This window comes from Gallus gallus, chromosome 3, assembly GCF_016699485.2.
Source record: "Gallus gallus isolate bGalGal1 chromosome 3, bGalGal1.mat.broiler.GRCg7b, whole genome shotgun sequence".
In the NCBI taxonomy this organism is placed as follows: Eukaryota; Metazoa; Chordata; class Aves; order Galliformes; family Phasianidae; genus Gallus; species Gallus gallus.
This window is the reverse complement of record NC_052534.1, coordinates 37,386,468-37,408,080: the sequence shown is the minus strand read 5'-3', so window position 1 is coordinate 37,408,080 and position 21,613 is coordinate 37,386,468. Positions and strand designations below refer to the sequence as shown.

At 37.3% G+C, this 21,613-nt stretch overlaps 1 protein-coding gene across 1 annotated transcript in view; it reads right to left on the bottom strand.

Moving 5' to 3' along the window:
* The window catches only part of HEATR1 (HEAT repeat containing 1), a 34,399-nt gene that overhangs the window by 2,464 nt on the left and 10,322 nt on the right, over window positions 1-21,613 (bottom strand). Inside the window, exons 14-41 of the mRNA XM_040698263.2 lie at window positions 20,792-20,880; window positions 20,276-20,487; window positions 19,882-20,003; window positions 18,653-18,850; window positions 17,451-17,634; window positions 17,141-17,289; window positions 15,406-15,598; window positions 14,683-14,855; window positions 13,998-14,165; window positions 12,858-13,100; window positions 11,955-12,086; window positions 11,299-11,405; window positions 10,370-10,513; window positions 9,428-9,546; window positions 9,042-9,163; window positions 8,069-8,197; window positions 7,706-7,936; window positions 6,907-7,033; window positions 5,985-6,151; window positions 5,378-5,424; window positions 4,478-4,601; window positions 3,501-3,641; window positions 3,008-3,297; window positions 2,341-2,491; window positions 1,650-1,808; window positions 956-1,090; window positions 630-734; window positions 368-536 (exon numbers count right to left, since the gene is read on the bottom strand). Coding sequence (XP_040554197.1) covers window positions 368-536; window positions 630-734; window positions 956-1,090; window positions 1,650-1,808; window positions 2,341-2,491; window positions 3,008-3,297; window positions 3,501-3,641; window positions 4,478-4,601; window positions 5,378-5,424; window positions 5,985-6,151; window positions 6,907-7,033; window positions 7,706-7,936; window positions 8,069-8,197; window positions 9,042-9,163; window positions 9,428-9,546; window positions 10,370-10,513; window positions 11,299-11,405; window positions 11,955-12,086; window positions 12,858-13,100; window positions 13,998-14,165; window positions 14,683-14,855; window positions 15,406-15,598; window positions 17,141-17,289; window positions 17,451-17,634; window positions 18,653-18,850; window positions 19,882-20,003; window positions 20,276-20,487; window positions 20,792-20,880 — 4,330 coding nt within the window. The remainder of the gene's footprint in view (window positions 1-367; window positions 537-629; window positions 735-955; window positions 1,091-1,649; window positions 1,809-2,340; window positions 2,492-3,007; window positions 3,298-3,500; window positions 3,642-4,477; window positions 4,602-5,377; window positions 5,425-5,984; window positions 6,152-6,906; window positions 7,034-7,705; window positions 7,937-8,068; window positions 8,198-9,041; window positions 9,164-9,427; window positions 9,547-10,369; window positions 10,514-11,298; window positions 11,406-11,954; window positions 12,087-12,857; window positions 13,101-13,997; window positions 14,166-14,682; window positions 14,856-15,405; window positions 15,599-17,140; window positions 17,290-17,450; window positions 17,635-18,652; window positions 18,851-19,881; window positions 20,004-20,275; window positions 20,488-20,791; window positions 20,881-21,613) is intronic.

Genomic DNA, 21,613 nt, shown 5'->3' with positions numbered 1-21,613 from the left:
GTAGAGGAGTCTAAATGCAACAAGTAACAGTAGGCTGGTACATCAAGTAAATGAACAGATGGAAAAAAAAATAAAACAAAAGGAAGGGTAAGTGCCACAAGCAAGTCACCCTCTTTCTACACAGTTCTGCTCTCATGGAACACATTGGGACTGACACTGAAAGTTTTCCTGTGGTTTCAACTTTGTAACTGGCAGGCCAGAGCCCGTGGATGAAAAACGTCCTTTGGTTCCATCACAATAAGATGCTTTATTTATGAGAGAAAGAAGAAATAAATAAAGGATAAGTGCTGTGAAGTTAATCACTGTGAGGTTAAACTTTCAGCAGTTGTCTGTCAGTGCTTCTCTGTAGTCAGTAACCACAACTTACCGGTTTTTGAAACATTGAGCTGGTTCAGCGTCTCAGCAAATGGCTTCACTAAGTGACCAGCAAACAGGGTAAAGAGACCCTTGAGCTTGTCTGCAATGCAGTCTGCTAAGCGGTGGAATGTCAGCAGTCTGTCCTTTAGGGCGCTCTCAGTTTTGGACCAGTCAAAAAGCTGAAAGTGAATGGCAGGTTAGCTCTTTCCTGTATCTGTGTGCTGGAGAATACAAAGATGCTGATACCGATGGATCATATTTAAACTCCTTACCTTGAAGAAAAGGGGTCTGAAAGCTGCCTCAGAAAGTTTCATAACCATGCTTATTAGACAGTCAATAATGTAAGTCTCTGTTCTACCAACTTCATCCAAATCATCCTGAAAAAATTAGAAAGCACAACTCCAACTCTGAAATGTAAGAATGAGAGCTTCCAAAGCATTTTTTTTTTTTAACTCAGGCAAAATACCTAAAAAAAAATACCTACATTCTCTACACCCATGAACAATTTCAGAACAGAATATTTACAGCTCAAAAAACAACAAACAGAATTGGCACATACAAGCTGAGCTGCCTCTGTTCATTCCCCTAACCAAGCTACCTGGGCATGCTCTGTTCGGTAATCCAGGGCTTTCATGAAAAATGCTGTCAGCTCCACTTGATGGGATATTAGGTGCTCCTTCTCCATCACGATGATGTGCTCCTTCAGAACATTCATAAGGGGACCCAGGCAGTTCTGCCAAAACAAAAGCAAAGCAAATCAAGAACAAATGTCACGCTGACACAAGCCAAGAAACAAAATAAGGCAATCTGATTTTGCACTGCTTATTTACTCATGAGAATACTAGCAATAAAATTAATTTTTACTGTACTTTTTGGGGGGAGCAGTTAAGTTAGTAGTACTTCTGAAGAGAATCTGCTCTCCCCCCTCCCTCCCTGGAGATACACTAGTCGAGTCTGAAAGGGTTGCACAGAGACAGAAGCAAAGCTCAAATGAAAGTGACTCCTATCTCACGTTCAAGCCCTTTGCAAATGGGATTATTTCTGAAGCATTAGTCATTTAACGAGAGTTTCTCTAAGGAAGCCATTTCTTGAGACTGGCTGGACATCTGTCTGCCCGTGGCAAATGACTGCCTTTGCACTGCTTGTTTCTTTTGCACTAGTTAAACTGTCTTTAAATCAACCCATTTTTTTTTCCCACTCTTTTGCCCTGCCAGTTCTCTTCCCCACCCCCAGCATAGGCAAAGGTGAGCAAGCGACTTAGTTACCATGAAGAAGAACAAAAAAACTCTCACCTTCTTGGTATCCACCACTTCACTGTAACACTTAGTAACTGCAGGCAAGAGTATTCTGGGAGCAAGCTTTGTAGCTAGGATAGTTTTCAATGATGTTACACGTAAGCTTATCTGGGAAGAGGGACCAAACTCAACCACAATCTTTTCCAATCGGACAACCTGTCAGGAAATCCATCAGAAGTCAGGCAACTAAAACAAATTATGTAACAACTTATTTTTACAAATTTTACAATTGTAAGCAGCAGTAAATTTTGGAATTTTGTTGCCTGTGCCACCTGGAGCACATTACAGTGGAATATTTATGTACAGTCTTGTTTTCAGAAGATGAAGACTGAAAAAATGCATGTGTCAGAGGCAGAGGGTCAGAATTGCTTCATTAGAATTGTTAATCAGATAGACACATTGATGAAATAATGGACATAACAAACTAATCCTTCAGGATTCAGCTCTGTTCCTAAAGAGGCAAACTACAACCTACGAGAGGGAAGAACAGACTCATATTCAGTATCTGAGTGATCTGGGTGTGAACATGAGTAGAAAAAGTAACAGGTAATGAATTTCCACTTAAATGTCTGGAGGCATGGACTCCTACTTCAGCTTCAAAGGGAGAAAAAAAATAATCTCTTCAGCTTCTAGGAACTGGAGCAATTTTGTAGGAGCCCTACATATCTGCCCGAGTCAGATGGCTCACCTGCAGCAAACAATCTGTGAGGTAAGGACTGAGGAAGTGCGGTAATGTTTCTGCAACCTTCAGCAGAGCAGTCACGGCACTCAGCAAGTAAATCTCATTGGAGATCAGCTCCTTCTTATTTTTTAAAGTCTTCAACAGTGCTGGCATGAGCCTGTGAATAGCCAAGCATAAATACAGAACAGTGAAACCACTGACCATTTGGAGGCATATTTAATATCTCAAAATACAACCTTTAAGCCATTAGGGACAACTTTCACATCCATTTTTACATTTGCAATTGGGAAAAATAAAAATTCTGTACTGTTCTTTTTCCAGAGACAGTGAAGATGTTAGATTTACTTGTAAGATTTAATGACATTTAAGAAATTTCTATTTGTAATTAGAAATAAATCTCAAGGACAGCAGGTTAGATGCTTGAATTCCTCTTGAGCAGGCAGAACAAAATAATAACATGTGGGGTTTTCAGTGATACTGGTTCTCATGTTTTTAAATACAATCAATTCCAGTAGGGCAGCAGAATCTCTAACATCTATTATAAAAGTCCCCTACAATTTACCTGCTTAGTTCCACAGGTAGGACGCGTTTCAAGCACTACAAATGCCGTTGCTTTTATCTACACAAAACACACAGGGGCAGACTGCTGTTGTTCAAAAGAACCTGACAATACCTTGGAAGCTGAGGGATTGCTTGGGCCTTCAGTGTACAGGTGACCTCAGCTATACAGAGCAAAGCACTTCCCATCACATTCTTATCCTCCTTCTCTGAAGAAACCAGATCAATGGCAGTTTTCAGAACAGGTACAAATGGCAATGGATTTTCTGTGCCAAAACCCTTGCAGAGCAACTTGAGGCTGAACAGAGCAGTCTGCCTGTTGATGACTTGCTCCTCCTCCTCTTCCTTTCTTTTACACTGCACAATAGCAATGAGCTCGGGAACTAGTTCCAAAAGCTGCCGGACCTGAGAGCACAAGAGAACACACACTTCAAACACGCAGTTAGAACTCAGACCCTGTAAGGTAATTGTGGGCAGCTAGCCTGCATCTCACTGCCTCTCTCAATGGCTGCATGACAGCATTGGTACTTGATGTTACATAACACAAACCATTCTACAACAATCTCTGTTTTTCAGCAAAAGGAATTGATTTAACCATGTCATCTCACCTGGCTCTTCTGCCACTTTGTGCGCTGCTGTACCTTGTTGTTCAAAAGGTCCATTGCCTTACGTCTCACAGATGGGAGCTGATTTGTCATTAGTCCCCTAATCACAGGGATGAAGGTTTCTGTTGGCAATAAGGCATTGACCTGTAGGAGAACATAAACGGAACAATGCTGTGAATGCCTTCAAGTAAGGCAGTCAAACTCAACTTTCTTCGTGGGTTTCAGAATGAAAGAAGAGGACAGGCCAGCAATGTTGTATTTAAGACAAGCAAAAAACCAAAGGAGGTTCCCGTTACAGCACTTAATGTATGCTTATTGGTTGCTAACTAGCCAATACCTAAGAGCTTCAACATTTTCTCAGCGATTTCCTTGTTCTTATATCTATCCTGGTCATTTATCCTTCCTTCCCTTAAAATACTTTCAGTGATGTGAATATATCTCATGAAAACTCTAACATACTTCACAGGCAAGCTAAATAATACAATCTGTTAATAGGAAGACTGAAAAATTTCTTCACAGCACTGTTAATGCTACTGGACAGTCAGCCCAATTCTACAACTATACTTCTGATCAGAAAAAGATGAGAAGGAAAAGCATACTGAGCATTTCTACATTTAAATTCCATGTAGAAATGTACAGCAATTCTTTAAGCATTAGTTAAAATCACTTTATGAGTTAACAGTGAGAAATACTGCTGGAGGGCTGCTGTTCTCCACCAGACAGGCTCTAAAATGACTGCTTCCAGCCAGCAGAATACAAACTAAACTAGATGAAATAGGCATTCCCGATTTCATTTTCTGCTTTTTCTGTCTAAGGTGTCATAGGTAGCTGCTAAAGCTCTTAGGTGAATTCAAACAACAATGCACAATGCAATGAAGATTATTTACTAATCCAGCAAAAATATTCCTATGATAGTTTCAACCGTATTAATAAATAAAAGCAGGAATGTCCCACTGCTAACAAGGGCCAACAAGACATACTTTATCCAGCATATCATAGGACTTGTTAAGCAGAACCCTCCAAAATTTGGCTGTTGGTTTGTCTGCGTTTCCTTCCACTGAGGATGCCACTGTGTTTATATAGTGAAGAACATCTTCTAACAGCCTAGACAGAAAGGAACAATCTTTCAGTAAATAACAAGGACACTTAAGGAATCAACTGTGTTCCTGGAAAGCATAACATGTCACAAACAAGACAGCAACAGTGAAAGAAAATGAAACACCCACTGGAGAGACTAGCAGATCACATACACATATTGACAAAAAACCTATGGCAATAAGGAAAATTATACATGCATGTTAGAAATCTACCAAATTAGCATCTATCTACAACAGTAGTTCTATTTAAGAATGTGAAAACAAAAATAACCTGGGAATATACCGTGTTTAAAAATAAGCATCTCAAATGCATCCTACATCCCTTTTCACTTAGAATAAACATAAAATGTCAGCCTCCCCAAAAGAAACCCTCACTTTTGTATCACTGGCTGTTATAACCCAATGACCACAACTGTAATCTGCATTTACTAGTAATTTTGGTTTTTTTTATTTCTTTTATTCTTTTTTTTTTACGCCAACATAGAGACATCCATTAATTTTTTTTTCTTTTTTTTTTTCTCCATCACCAACAAGAAAACAATTATGGCCAAGTATGTAAATAAGCACAATCAGAAATACAAAAACAGTATCTTTTAAGAAGAAAATTCCCCATGTAAAAAAATTAAAAATGTAACCTTTATGTACTAAATACTGCTTCTTGCTGGGAGATATTAAAAATACCCTCAGAAAATATTTGGGAAAGAACATTCTGATGGGACTACACTTGAAAAATACTGCAGTAAAGGATAAGAATAGCAGGAATGGAGCAGATGTAAAGCATACCTCTGTTCCAACTTCTGTAGCTCTTCTGTTTCTTCACATTCAACTACCTTGTTTAAAAACGAAGAATGAAAATGTTAACTGTGAAAATTGAGTTCTCCACATTTGCAGTTTAGACTGTTCCAGAAGAAAATCAGAACTGCAGGCAATTTAGCCACAGAAGTAAATCTACATTTCACGTTGGTGACTAATACTCAGTTGAAGTACTGGGAACCACTTCTAGCTAGATCCACAGACTAATTTTTAACATTAATTTTGTCTTTTTGGAGTTCATAGTGTGAGTCCCAGACTAAACCTGGAATTAAACAGACTGTGGGTGAAACTTCAGACTCCATAAAGCCAGTGGGAATTCACCGAGTCCCTTCTTTTTTACCTACCCATCAATTGCACAAACCGAGTCTATCTGCAAAGGCCCTACTAAAAAATAATGAAAATTACTGAGATGTTTCAGAGCTGTGAAAATTAAGGTGTCAGCAATATACACTGAACAGTATATTCTTTCCACCTCTTTGAATTCAAAATCATACTAAGAAGCAAATTAAATCTCATCAATTAGAGCACGGCACAGCTACTTAATGCGATCAGTTTAAAAGCAGTCTGCCATTATTACCTTTTTCACCAAACTCTGAGAAGTTAGAAGTTGTGACATGAAGGAGACTGACAAGTATTTGAAATGCCGAAGTTGTTTGTCTGAGTGAGACTCTACATTAAAAAGCTGCCCATCTTGGTTTTTTAGCTTTGTCTTGCATGTTCTTGATTTTTTTGGCCCAGGATCATCTGTTGAAAACATTCCCAAAACAAATTTACAGACAAGGAAAAAGGACATTTGATTTCTTATTACAGAAACAAAGGAAAATAACAGCCAAGGGGCAATCAAGGACAGTTATTCTGCAGCATCCAAAATCATGGTAAAGTTCCAAAAAAGATGCTCTGAAATACCACAGAAGATAAATTTTCTGTTTCAACAGCTGCAAGAGCAGCAGTGCCATCTGATCATTTTACATTAACAATCCTTCTTCTTGGTGCTAAATCTACAGCACGCTGACTACAAACAAGAGAGGCTTCTGAGGAAGGAAGACAGTGGAAGGAAGACAAATGCACTACGTAAAGTATTTGTAAAAACTGCTTTCACTGTCATTAGCAGATCCTTCCTGGCTAAGAAAACATATTCTAACAACAAAAATCCCAAGTCCTTCCTTAAAAAGAAGCAACCAACCTTCACCTCCTTCATGCTTAAGCAAGATAAAAAACAAAAACCACAACAGACCAATAGGCCCCATAATTATGTCTGCTATGAATAACAGCTTATTTCAGCTAAATGATTTCCTGTACCTTCTGAGTACCATTTGATTTTAAGTGCCCAAATGAATCTATGATTAAATGTATGTTAAAGAAAAACAACAAAGAACACAAAAAAGCCACCAAAACAACCCATATCATAACCATCATCAGAGCAATTCTGTGTTGCTCAGTTTTCTATCTAGAAGAGTAAAAAGAGGTTCATATGCATCTGCTGGCTGTTCTGTGGTTACCTTCTTTATTCTCTGGTAGCTCTGTCAAGTACTGGATTATTTTCATCATGCTTTGGAACTGACAACGTACGCTGAATTCACAACAGATGGAAATCCAAAATTCAGTGTCTGCTTCCAGCACAGCATCCTGTTTACAGTTTAAAAAGAGAGAAGTGATTATTTCAATAATTTATAAAAGATAAAAAGACCCCACACTCTTCAGTCAGTTTGTGAACTACTACTGCTGATGAGCTACATACTGTGAGGGCTTTCACAAGGGATATTAGCAGCAAGTTGCTGGAGAGAACCTAGCTCCAAAGGGCAGGGAAAAAGCATCAGCTCACTCCATCTGCATGGCAGTATCAGCATGCCCATAGAGGATAACACCTCATCTGCTGGCATAAGTTCCTTGTCCTAAACTCCAGCTGGTGACTAATGTTGAAATAATGCATATTTTATCAAGGATGTCTCCAGCCACTTAATACCCTGGCTGAAAAACTACTTAAAGCAGAGAAAAGTTATATTTCCTCACTATTTAGTCAGGTGTAAACTAGACAAAACTTAATCTTTTCCAGACAATTTTCAATGTATAACTCAAGATATCCTACATGCTGGCCAGGACTGGTACATCTCAGTAGTGTCACAGCCAAAGTTCAACAAATAAGATGACAGTAATAAGGTGTTTCACCATCAGTTTCTGCTAAAGCACAAGCTCAGAGCTCACTAAGTATTTTAGTGAAAACTAGGGTCTTATCTTGCAAAACTGAACAGGAAGGAAGAGATCTGTCTTTGAAGAAGTTGACCCCAATGGACTTCTAACCTTGTCTGTGCTTGCTGTCACAGTCACCGTTTTGGTCACATACTGCTCAAACAGCAGCACCAGGAGAACCCAGAGGAATCTGTCTCCTCCCACTGTAGTGATCAGCTGGGCCAGGATGGGCAGGCGTCGGTGCTCTGGCACATGGGGCAAGGCATCCACAAACACACGGATGATTTTTATTACCACCTCTTCCACGCCTCTTGAGGACTCTGACAAATCACTATCTTCAGCCTATTTACAAACAGGTAGGGCAGTTCAAGCAGGTTACCAAACACAAGTTCTTTCTTGTAAATTCAGCCGATGAGAGAAAGGACATAGAGTTCAATTTTTTCCAAGTCCTTTCCATTAAGCAGACAAATTTACCTGTATAAGAGCAGGAATAACCATCTGCACTGTCTTATTTATTACTTGGAATGTGTAAGTGTCATCCAGACGCAAGACATTTGCTCCCATGAATGTAAAAATGGGCATGATGTTATGGAGAACTTTATCCTGGAAAAAAAAAGACAGATGAGATTAGTTTCTTTAAAGTGCTGCTCCATATGTTATATCTCAAGGTATCTCTTACTCCTAAAGATGTCACTTGATTTCTATAAAATAGAATGAGAATAAAATATATATTTTATAAAATAGGTATATAATATAAATGTAAAATATAAAATGAGTATCATTATCTTCCCAAAATTGGCAATTAACTAATTTTAAATGTGTAATATAAGACTACTCAGTTCTAAATACTATTTAGAGACCAAGGCACACTTCCAAGCAAATAATTTGAGAGTAGAAATTGAGTTTAGTTTCATAAAATGATCTGTACTATTGAACTCAGTCTTATGGTAGTATGACAAGCAAAATCAGCTATGAGGAGACCTGCAGCACCTCTCTGCTCTTTTTATACTTCTGAAACATCTATAATGATACAACAGAAAGCTCAATTTAAATGTTGGCTCTTTTTAGCTAGATTGTAATTACAGTATTACTACAATAAGAGAGCTGGAGTGGTGGTGTCACCTAGCTCAAGAATTAGATTCCTACATTTTGTCTCAACTTAGAGCAAGAAGGTATGGCAACATTTCTCTTTTGGGTTTTGTGAGCTGAAAGAGTGTTTCAGATTTAAAAAGAAAGGTAAGATTGATGTAAAATATTTGTTTTTATTCTGAACTTGGAAATCCTGTCAGAGTCAATACTAATGCATAATACAAGCTCAAATCTATAGCAGGTAATAGTAGTAAGATGGTGACAAAGAAAAATAACTCCAAAAATATAAAAGGCAAATTCAAAGTGAAACCCAAAATCCTCCCAATAAAAAAGCTCTATATCTTCAGGTACTACTTACAGGAAACATGCCAGCAACAGCACCAAGGAGAAGCAGTGCATGGTGATGCGTCTGGGGCATTTTAGATATTCTGATGCACTGAACTATCAGTTCCACATTGAATTTTTCTTTGTCAAGGATATCTGTGAGCAAAAAATAATTCATTAGTATAAACCCTAATGGTCAACCATGGTAGAATAAACAAGAGTACAAGCAATGGTTTCAATCTGCAGATCATACCTACAGAATCTACAAAAAAGCAAAACCAAACAAAAAAAACAAACCCCCACAAAAACCAGAAGATCCCTTGACAACACAATGTAGTCTCCAAGAAGAAAAAATGTAGGAGTCATTATTTAAAAGCTGTACTGTTCATAGTATCAATAAATATATTTGGCAATTTTTACCTGCTGGGATCTTGTTGCCATCTGGTGACAGTTTCTGACAGATGTTTAACAGGCAGCTGAGGATCAACTGTTTTGTATATTCCATATTTTCTTCTTCTGATGCCAGAGGTTCCAGGCACCTATACATTCAAGAACAAATTCATGGATTGAAAAAAAGGAGATAAGAAAATAAGTGATCGAACAACATATTAAAATGCAAATGAGAAACTGCAATCTTTATTCTACAGAAGTTTTAAACTGAGGCTTCTGGAAAGTGGTCACTGGGTATATTGTTGCAACCAGTTCCTCATCCATTAAACAGTCCACCCATCAAATCCATACCTTTCCAATTTGGAGAGAAAGATGTTATGGGGGACCATGTACAAGTCTTTAATGAAGTCCAGATAGATGACATCAGCATCTCTTCCCTTGTCCACTGACCCAGTCAGACCATCACAGAAGGCCACTAGGTTTATCAGGTAGGACCCGCCCTTGGTGAAACCCTGCTGGTTGTCTCATAGCACCTCCCTCTCTTCCACATGCCTTAGAATAGCTTCTAGGAGGATCTGTTCCATCATCCCTCACACAGAGGCGAGGCTGACAGGTAGTCATCCTGGGTCATCCTTTCTACCCTTCTTATAAATGGGTGCGACGTTGCCTTTCCTCCAGGGACTTCACCTGACAGCCATGACTTTTCAAATATTGAGAGTGGCTTGGCAACTACGTCAGCCAGCTCCCTCAAGGCTCTGGGATGCATCTCATCAGGACCCACAAATGTTTGGATGTTCAAACTTGATCTTCACTTACAGCAGGAAGGATTTACCTATCTGATGTACCTAAAAGAAATCTTATGTAAAAAAGGCAAGCTACAGAACCTGGCAACACAGTAGAGGAAAGTACCTCATCTTTTAACGCTTTACAAAGTCTGCTGCAGAAGAGAATGTTTTATAGAGACAAAATTACCGGCTCAGCAGGTTAAAAAGTGCAGGTACCAGTGCCTGTGGACGTTTAAGTTTCTTCTTGTGCTGTAGTAATTCCAGAACAAGCATAACCCTCTGCCAGTTGAAGTTGCTTGTTTCTGGTGCCAATTCTGCATCTGGGGGCTTTCTAAAAAGGCAAGACAAACAATCAGGATATACAATTCCAAAGATGATAGTACAATGTTTCAGAAAATAGAAACATAAGTTAAAAAATATATATGTATATACATTTTCTTTCACAAAATTAGTAATATCCTTTACTTCTTCTCCTGGAGAGGTGACAATATTTGTACTAAAACTCTGACATGGATCATTCTAATAGGTGATGGTTGTTAAATATGGCCAACTGAAATAAAATAAGAAGGTAGGAAGAGCTATTCCAGCCAAACCCAGAAACCAACACAACATCCTGTTCTAACAGCAGCCAACAACCAATGCTTAAAGTACAGTGTTCAAACAGCTTCTTTATGAGAATGGAGAGAACAAACTAGATGAAGCTATCTAAAAATGAATGTTTATATTTCCATTTAACTAGAAGAAAATGCTGTCTTTCACTTCACTAACTAATATTTTGAAGAACATTGTTAAGCTCCAGCCATGTGTACAGAAATCTGTCCATACACCTTCATTACTAAGGAAGTTTACTACCAACAAAACCAAGAGCAAATGCCAACATTAAAACTTCCGGAGGAGGGATTTTTTTTTTTTCCAAATTAAAATAGAACTACAGTTTCATCTGTTTTAAAACAGCAACAATGGTTAATTTTCTGCTGCTGAAAGTAGCTCAGAGTTATTTTACCGAACGTGGGAAATGAAGAAAAAGATATTCATGCTTTCAATATAAGCTATGAAATATAATAAGAGGTATTTTCAAACTTTTTCAAAACGTATTTCTATCTCTAGTTATTTTACTTCTGTTGCTGCATTTTCTGCCTTCTCGTTTGCTGAACAGTGGCCAGACTTTTGGTTTTCTCAGGAGGCTCAATTTCTGTAACGATCTGCTCAGCACACACAGAAATCTGAAAGAAAAACAATAATGTAATTACACACGAACAACGTGTCATACCCTACCACACATCTATGGCCCCTCCTTTGTTTTTTAAATGTGTTCTTTTCATGCACATATGGGTATATAATGCGCATATTCATATATTTAAGTTATATCACCATAATATTTGAATGTCTTTCCTACTTGTAGTTCTTGTAGCATACAAAATGCAAGTAATACAATAAATTACCACGTGAAAGCTACTGGGAAAGGTCTTCTGGTAACCATAAAAAAAAAAAAGACAGTTTTTACCCAGAAAATGATAATCAGTGCAGTAGAAAGAAGTGACTTCTACTGAATTCATTACCATAGTGCAATGAATGACTGATGCATTGTTTCCACAGAAACACCTTCTAAAAGCAACTATTCAAATTTTCATGCCACTAACACAATTATATAGCAAGTAGTTTTGACTCCTTTAGTGCTATAAATGATACAAACAATGGGCATTACATGTTGCAACAGGGAACCACTGCAAGATGTTTGAACAAAATTCTGTGTACTGTAATTTACCACTTACCCCTTTAAACACACTGCTAATTGTCTGGGCACAAAGTGGGTTCTTACAATTCAACAGTAAGTCAAAAAGTACTTTCAGTAGCTTCTGTTGCACCCTCCCATCCGACAGAGCTGCAAAGAATGGTTTAGTAATCTACAAAGGAAAAAATGAAAAGACAGAGAGAGGTTTACTGTAAGAAGGCAACAAAATTGAAAGCAATGAAACTTGGGCAGGCTACATTATGTATGACGCACCCAATCACACATACACATGTATGTATGTAGGTATATATGTGTGTGTGTGTATATGTATATATAATGAAAATTTACTTATTAGCTAGGTATTTGTATACATAAAAAGATCCTTAAATTAAAACATATTTCTGAAATATCAGAATATATTGGTTCCTAAAATGTTCCTAAATGCTTTGCCTGATGGAGGGAGTCTGCTTTTGCCTGACATTTATTTCTTAAAATATAGGGTAATACTTGGCTTAAGAGAAGGTCTGAATCTGTAGGTGTCCTTTTCTTAATTATTATATTTTCTTGAGAATTTTTTTTAATCAGAAAAAAGCAGGAAGTTCCTATACCACTGACAAAAAAGTAGCCGAAGGAACATGAACATCAGCATCTGCAGGCAAACAAAAAGGCATTCATGTGCATGCAAATACAACATTTCTACTCTGTACTCGTCCAAGTACACAAATGAATCAAGCAGCAACATCTCCTTCCAGAAAATTTAAGGGCTTTGCAGCCTGTTTAGCTGTTTCAAAGACACGATGGACACTTCGTAAACTTGTAACGAAACAAAGACGGGTCAAAAGCTATGGACTCCTTAACACAGTGTTCTTGTAAATCCAATTCTAAATGCTACTATTTTCTTTAAGCAGAAAAATGGATTAAAAAATCTTGCAAAAAGCCAGACCTGCCCAAGTGCTGTGATCTGGAAAGGTGGAACTTCTTCATAGATTTTTGTGGCAGCATGTAGACTTTTGATAAATAAATCCAGACTCTGCTGATTCTTGCATAAGAGGGTTGCTGAGTGTTCATTAAACTTTCCAAGTATGAGATGCAGGAGAACAACTTCATCTTTCAACACTGTCTCATGTTCCTTCAAGACCTTCTCAAGTAACCGGTCTAAGGCAGGCAGAAGATGAGTAAGAATCATCTGCAAACAGAGTAGATTTGTAAGAACAGTTTGGTTCTTATCCAGTCTTCTTTTAACAAACTTCCAATAGCACAGCTTCATTTTACTGCAACATCTGCTCCCTGTCAGTCTGGTATTACATTATATACTCTATTTTATTCAACAGCTATTAAAGAGGAAAAATACATGTCTTGTAGTCAGGTTACCAGGAATACTTTCTCAATAGCTCCTTTGCTGTTACACCTTTGCAGTATAATATTTCATGCTTTTGAAGAACTGAGAGCATTTTTTAAAGCAATTTATGACTACTGTCTCCTATAAACTCAGAACTGAGGGAGGAATACTCATCTCTATGCAGTGTACAATCCCTTCAAGAAACAGACAACTGAATAGAACATAAAAATTTGTAATTTCATTCATTTTTGGAACAATAAACTCATATATTTTTCAGCACTTAGAGAAGAGGAATTCTGAGTATACTAGATACAATTAAGTCAACATGTACAAATAAAATTAAATGATTAGCACTTCCTGTTATGTTACAGTTCTGTACAGAAAACTCTACATTCACTGATACCTAACCAAGATAATCAATTCCTTCTGGAACAACCTTCTTCTGAAACAGCTGTTTTCCGTAACTTCAAAAGGAGCTTCCTTAACAACTCCAACACAAAATACTGCATCCTATGCATTCCCGGATACAGCATATAAATATTTTGTGTTTTGTCAAATCATACTTTGCAGCACTACTGCCTATTATCGGAATGTCAACTTAATGCCTAATAATCTATAAATTATGAAGTTATTTAACAGCATTACTATTAAATGAAATTTAAATTAAATTAGATGATTCTTCTGTGTTTCAATTACATACAATAGTGACAAAAAAAAGTGTGAAACTATCAAGGCTGCGCTCACCTCACCATGGACTTCATGAAGAATTTTCATTAAGTTTCTTGCAACATATGATGGGCAAAAAGGGTTCTGTACACAATCAACTATGTTTTCCAAAGCTTCAGATAGTTTTTTCTTCTGGGATTTTTGTTTTGGTTGAGTTTCAAGTTCCTCAAATAGGGTTGCCATAATCTAGTTCGGTAACAAAGTGAAAATTAAATCATCTCCCTGCCATAAAAATTCCTTAAAACAACATTTATTCAATACTTTTGTAATAAACTGAATTATTCATCTGTAAATAAAATACAGGTTACCATCTCTTGACTGATATTCTCAATTTTCTGTATGTGACACATTATTTGAATATTTTTATAGTCCTTTAAGATAAACAAGTAAGAAGCATGTTAAAGCTCTTGCTACATTTCCTTTTTTGCAATGCTACTGGCTATATCAACTCTCATCAATTATTCAAGTGAAATCCACTGCTTTTTATTTTTCCTTCACAAGCGAATTTGGCTGACATACAGTCTTTTTCCATTTCTCTTGGTAGCCCACCATCTAAACCATCTATAAGAATCATATTCCTTCAAAGCTGGCAACTTGACAGAAACAATGAACGTCTCCAGTTACCTTGATTTCCTCTGAAAAAAAACAAGGTCACAGCCACAGCCAAAACTTGTACCAACACACACCTTATTAGCAAAAATACCTGTGTTATGTACGTAGGGTCAGATACAATCTCCTCTGTCTTCTGCCCCAGATGCTGAAGAACAGGATGAAATAGAGACTCTTTCATACCGCTCAAGGAATGGATGCAATTGAGAGCAGCCCTTCGAACTTCACTCACAGGACTACCCAAATTAATTAGCAGAGATACCACCACTGCAAAAAGAGAGAAGGAAGGAAGAAAAGATAAGAGAATTGCATGGCCAGAATTTTACTGTAACCGTCTCTGAAGAGGCACTGATATTACTTTGGAATTCAGAGTCATCTTTTCACTATAAACCTCTAGACTACAAGGAGACAGCATAGCTCTGAACTCCTTCACCACACCTCTAATATATTCACGTTTAAGCTCACAGAATTCATATATTGCTACTGACTGCCACATCCTTTTACTAAACAGAAAGTAAGGTGCTGTAACTGACTTCTCCAGCATATGAGCTTGTATGAGCTTGTTTCTTTAACACCTTAAAGTTTAATTAAATAGGGAAAAAAAGGAAAAAAAGAAGAAAAAAAGAAAAAAAAAAAAAAAAAGGTGTTTCAACTGCTTCCAAGATTGGGCTACCTATTGCAGCAGGGAATCAGCAAGAAAGAGGTATCTCAGCCTTGTGCTCCTGAACATAAATGATACCCTTTGTGGTATAAAATACAGAAAAATGACATGAAATTTAAAAATACTGTGATTAATGAGAGATACCATTTTACTTACCTGGAGATGACAAGGACAACACTTGTTTCTTCTTTTGGTAAGTCTGAGATACAAGCACTGCATAGCCAATATACAGAGCTCGAGTCTGTAGCATTGCATTGACTTCATAATTCAGATGATTTGAAAGGCTAAAGCTGTAAGTCCATAAAACTGAAAGGAATTTGAAGAGAACTTCTGAATCTTTTAGATGCACCTTAAATGTAATGGGAAAAAAAAAAAAAAAGAGAAAAAAAAAGAAAAGCATTTGTTTGAAAGCTTTGATTTATTTGGCCAAATATTATTCATAGCATCCAGTAAACCACCTAAATGAAAGGAGTACAAAGAAATAAAATTAAGGAGTCAGGTGTGTAAACGTAGTATATTTTTCCTTCTTGCTGCAGACTAAAACCACATCTGTAAGGATATTTGTATAATATGTTAAGTAAGCAAGATTTTTTTGTGTGAAAAAGTAAAACTAATTAAGAACTTTTGATCTCCTCTTTGAACAGCAGACACATGTATATTGCAAGTGCTCGAAGGAAGTAGCTCCTGGCTTTTTTACCCGTCACATAAAATGATTTTCAGAAATCCATAAGCCAGTATTTAAGGACTGACATTTTAGCTTCCCTGTGTGGCACAGCTGTCTCTAATGAATATTCACACTGAACGTTATTCTTAGATTTTTTTCTGGGTTTTCCGTATAAGCGTTCTTATCATGTATCTAATCATACATGTATTGCTGACCTTCTCAGACACAAGTTAGAGCACACCTGCCTCCTTCCCCCAGCCTCTTCAGTAGGTCGCTGCTCCAGAAGATTTGATTCAGTTTTTCACACATCTACATGCAATTATTTCAGCTCTGCTTTAGGACTATTCTGTCAAAGCTCAGTGAGGATAACTTCTGATTTTGAAGCAGTCTCCCAGATGAATTTACAGTTCTCATTTACTACGTGGTCTGACAATAGCTAATACTCTTCCTGTCTGAAGACTGCCCTCTGGACTCCTCAGAGGTCTCCATTCATCAAACAGGAGTGCCCACTCAGTATCCAGCAGACTGAACAGAGCTTACTGGAACAAAGTGATAAAGCTTTTGATGTACTCTACCCCATTGTCTTTCCCAGGATTCCATCAAAACCTAGCTTCTACTTACAGTAACTGCTCTGGAGCAGACAGAAATAATTGTCTTCTCCTTTTCAAATTAAACACTCTTACAATCAGAGGTCAGCACTACTCCAGAAGTGAAAAGCAAATTATTACTGCAGCTGTTGCCTTCATTAGGCCCCAAGGACGTTATTAAACCCATTCCTTAAATTCTGTGGAGTCGCTTCTCCCATTTTCTTACTCATCTCTCTTCTTCAAAAACTTCTAAAAGTCCTCCTTTTAATTTTTTTGTTTTAAAAGCTAGCAAATTTGAAAGAGCAACTGCTTGGCAGGACCAGAAGCTCTAACTCAAACTTAAGTTAGCACTCAAGCAAATCAGTATTATGTATTTACCTTATGTATTATGTATTGCCCCAGCTTGTCCATTTGATTTTCACTCTAGTTTTTTAATACATTCAATTAGTGTTAAGTAATCAGGTGAAGCTTAGGACTCTTAATTTGCTCACAGCAGCTAGCATGCCACAAGCAGCACTGCATGATCCATTCTCAATTTTCTCACTTTTCTGTACAATTATGTGTTTCTGTGTAATATTTGCAAAATACTCTGCATAACAACTCAGAACAACAACTAAGAAAATAGATCTAAAAATAGTACCTTGAATAAGAGATTCATCAATGCTCTGTACTGAACAGCATCGCTCCCCTCACTAGCTCCGCAAACAAGTAGCTCAAATAGCCCCAAAAGGAGGTGCAGGTAGTCCTTGCAATCTTGATTTAGAGATTCAGGATTCCACCAAGTTTCTTCTAAAAAAACATAGGTTATAACTGTTACAGCGGGTGCACAAAACAACTTCAGGAACAAAGGGGAAATAAACATTTAGTTAAAATAAGACAATACATCAACAGATTTCATAGTTACTTCAAATTGGTGTATAAAAGAGGATAGTCAAAACCTTAATGCCTACCTTTTTGAAAGGATGAAGGAGGTTTTAGGTCATTAATGAAGCTTCTCAATAGAAACAAAAATATAGCTGACTCCTCTGCATCAACACGTTGGTCACTGTTGAGCTTTTCTATATATGCAGTTAATAAGCCCACTGGCACCAAACTTTCCTGTATTGCTTCAACAGACCAATTTGAGGGAGTTTCCTGTGAATGAAAATGTATTTAAATGGACACTGTCACAATCTCATGCAACAGAAAGCAGAATTTAGCACTGATGTCCAGCAATATTTCACTTCTCACTTCAAAGTCTTAAGAATTGAATTACATTTCTGATTTTATGTTTTAATTTGCATCTGCAGTTTTAAAACTCGTATCTGCTCTTACTACCATGACTAAAAGTGTACACAAGCAAGATAACAAAAGGGTAAAAATACAACCCTCCACAAAATATCTCTTCAAAGACATTAGGAGTTACAGGATTCTCCAGACACCCAGTTTCATTCTTACATCTAGGTCTGCTTGGGAATCATTTGAGGTAAGAAAAGCTAATTACCATGTATTGCTACATAATGTATGCAAGGAAGGTGTACAATAAGAAATACAGCCCTGCTCCAGTGCATTTCTTACACAGACAGAAAAGAACAAACTGTTTCAACATTTTAAAACAAATAAACAACCATCAGCAACAAACCTGATGGGAAATATTCATAAAAACAAAGACAGGTGAAAGATGCAGAAATACTGTTTCTCCTAGGATTTGCACGAAGCTGTAATTAATATAAGCTATTTTTCATACTCTGCTGTATTTTCTTCCTTCCTATATCAAAAAGACACTAAACCCTTTACTCAACAACTGAAAAAAACTTGCATTCCTAAACTGAATAATGATACCACATGATGCCACAAGGTAGCTGGTAAAAACAGTCCTGACTTGGTGCCAAGCTCACAGCACTGATGCACTGAATCACTTGGTGGGGCATAAGGCAAGAGCTCTTCATATGTATATACATTTTTTAAACAGGGACTCACTAGAGTGGTAAAACATAACGACAACTCTTAAGGCAGCTTCTGTTACTGCTGCCAAGTGAAAGACTTTGCTTTGAAAATAAATGAAGGCAAGACTTTCAGTCCTCCTCAAGGTTTCTGAATTGTATGTTCTTACAATCTAATACATTTCCTCTACTACTAAGAAAATGCTTTCTCCAAACTGTTTACATCTTACCTCTTCAGGATGACAAGCTCTGAGATTTCGTATTTTTTCATCCAAGAAATGAAAGACTCTGAGAGCCACTGAAAAATATTTTTCCTTCATCTGTAAATTGCAGCAGCATTGAACAAGCATGGAACCAATTACATGTGCAGTTACTTTCTGTTTCACGCTGTCAGATTCCATTTCAGCAACAAGTATCAGATCATCAACCTTGGAAATGGGAGGGGAGGAAAAAACAATGAGTCTGTAAGACAGTGTAACTTCACTAGGACTTTCACAGGATCACAGAATCATAGGGGTTGGAAAGGACCTCTAGAGATCATTTAGTCCAACTCCCTGCTAAAGGAGGTTCCCTTGAGTGTCCTCTATTACCGAGGCACCCACCTCATTCAGCAGCACACCCACATTTTCCCTAGCCTTCCTTTTACTACTGATATACTTAAAGAAGCCTTTCCTGACAATGACCTCCTTTGCCAGATTTAATTCCAAGTGGGCCTTAGTCTTCCTCGTCACATCCCTTCATGCCCTGACAGTGTTCCTATATTCCTCCCAAGTGGCCAGATCCACATTCCACAGACTTGCTTCTTCCATTTGAGTTTTTCCATGAGCTCCTTGCTCACCCATGTGAGTCTCCACCTTTGCCTGATTTCTTACTCTTAGGGACGCACCACTCTTGAACTTGGAAGGAGTGGTGCTTGAATGCCAATCAACTCTCTTTGGCCCCCTTACCTTCCAATGCTCTAACCCATGGGATACCTGCAGGTAGGTCCTTGAAGAGGTCAAAGTTGGCTTTCCTGAAGTGCAGGGCTGCAACAGCCTTATGGCATGTTTCATTTGCAAGCCTAAATAAATTGCTGTTACCTTCTATCACGGGTAACAAATTATTGTCTGTCGTAATGGTATTCTTTGGGACCTGGGAATGTGCATACATTTGTGTACACTTCTACCCACAGGTAAACTTGTTAATTATCTAGATTTCTTTTCCAGGAAACAAAAACCAAGCCAAATTTAATTACAAAAATAATTTGTCCAAATAGATAATAGCTTCATTTCTTTTTTTCCTTATGTTAAGACAAAAGTACCTGGAGTGTACTGGAGTTTGCTATGTAACATACATATATCTCCCTAGAAGCTTAATAATGAGATCAACGTTGTGAACAACACAAAATTCTTCTATACCACAGCTGTTCTACTATAATGATCACCTGGAACTTCAGGTTAGAAAAACATGGTACACATACCATTTGCAATAGTAAGGAAGAATCCCCTGAAGTCATGTTTTTAGAAAACAGCAGAATCATCTTCTTGTTGACCACTCCAACCAGTTCTGCAGACTTGCTAGATTTAATTGCTTCCTGAAGAACTACTCCATAAGAAAAACAAATAAATCAGAGAACACAGATATACAAATCACATATTAAAACATTGACAGCTCAATAATAAGAATTAGTCAGAAAAATACTATACAACTTCATTTTTTAAATGAGCTTTTTGAAGAACTCTAATCACACTCCTAGTACGACAGCCTGTTAACAACAGCCAATCTCCCTCAATAAGCATTCAGGTTCAGTAAGTACTGGATCCTAAACTGTCACAACTCTTTTTTCATCAGATTAGGTACATCGAGTACATTACCTTCTGGCCAGTCTTTCAGTAAAGGGTGTAAGGAGCAGAGATCAGATTCTGATAGACAAATGGCCATTTTCCATTCTGAAGATTTTGAATTTGCATTAGTGATCACCATAAAGGGTAACAACTGCATTACCGCCTCATCCAGTAGTTCTTTCTTCTCTTTTAAAATCTCCTCTTTGACTAAAAGTTGTATTGCTCGCTCCAGAACCTTATACCTAAGAGAAAAAAGTTATGTTGATAAGCCATTTTTCTAGCATGTCTGCTACACTTTGTTTTATTCAGCATTTTCCACGATGCTTCTGATGTTGGGTTGTTTTTTTTTTCAGAATCTAATTAGCAGTGAGAACGAACAAGGAACTCACTGGAAACAGTATACAAACAGCTGAAAAATCCTCTTATAATTCAGCATAGATAAAGCATAGAAGAAGTATTTAAAGTGGAAACCATTTTAAGCATTCTTTGGAGTTACTTTTTTTATTTAATATATACAGAAAATAGCATGCAAAAAGACACATGTACCACTTTCCATCCTTTGCAAGATCAGCTCTCTGGAAGATGCTCAGAAGGCTTGAAACCACTACTTCTGGGTTTACTTGTTTCCTGAAAATCTGGAAAGTAACCAAGAAAAAGAAAGGTAAGTATAATAAAATGAAAAATATTTGACTGTTTACAATGGATAATGTATCTGCTATACCAAATAGAAGCACAGATCAAACATCACTATTGAAATTCTTACTGATGATCATGTAATAAAAATATAATTGGGGTAAACTAATGTTATAATGCTGTCCAGTATGGCCTCTTGGTATGATAAAGTACGGAGAATTTATTAAATGCAGAAATGTTTGGTAAAACTGATAAAACAAAGAACAAGCAAAGCAATCTGAATAAGGACTGCTTTTACTTTACGTCTTATCTTTATGACAAAAAACATAGGACGTATTAATAAGAGATATTCAGGTTTAAATGTAATCACTCACTTCTATTCCTACATTTTAGTGAGAATGAATGAACTCAAAAGGCCAATTATACTACTGCTAATAATATGTCCCACTACTTCTAGTAGAAGCAATAAAGACAGACTGTTACCCTTGTTGGAAACAATCACTACAATGCATACCAGAGTCCTATCCAGTGAACCTGAGCTGGTGCTCAGTACTTAGCTAATATCAACTGACCAAATGACTCCCATATGGAAAAACTCAGCTGAATATTTCTCACTAGCATACTGACTTGTCATTACGTCATTTTCCATGCAAAAGTCATTTGACATGGCTTACATTTTTATAGAGATACAGACAGGATAAGCAGGAGGCACACTTTGTATTTAAAGATTCAAAT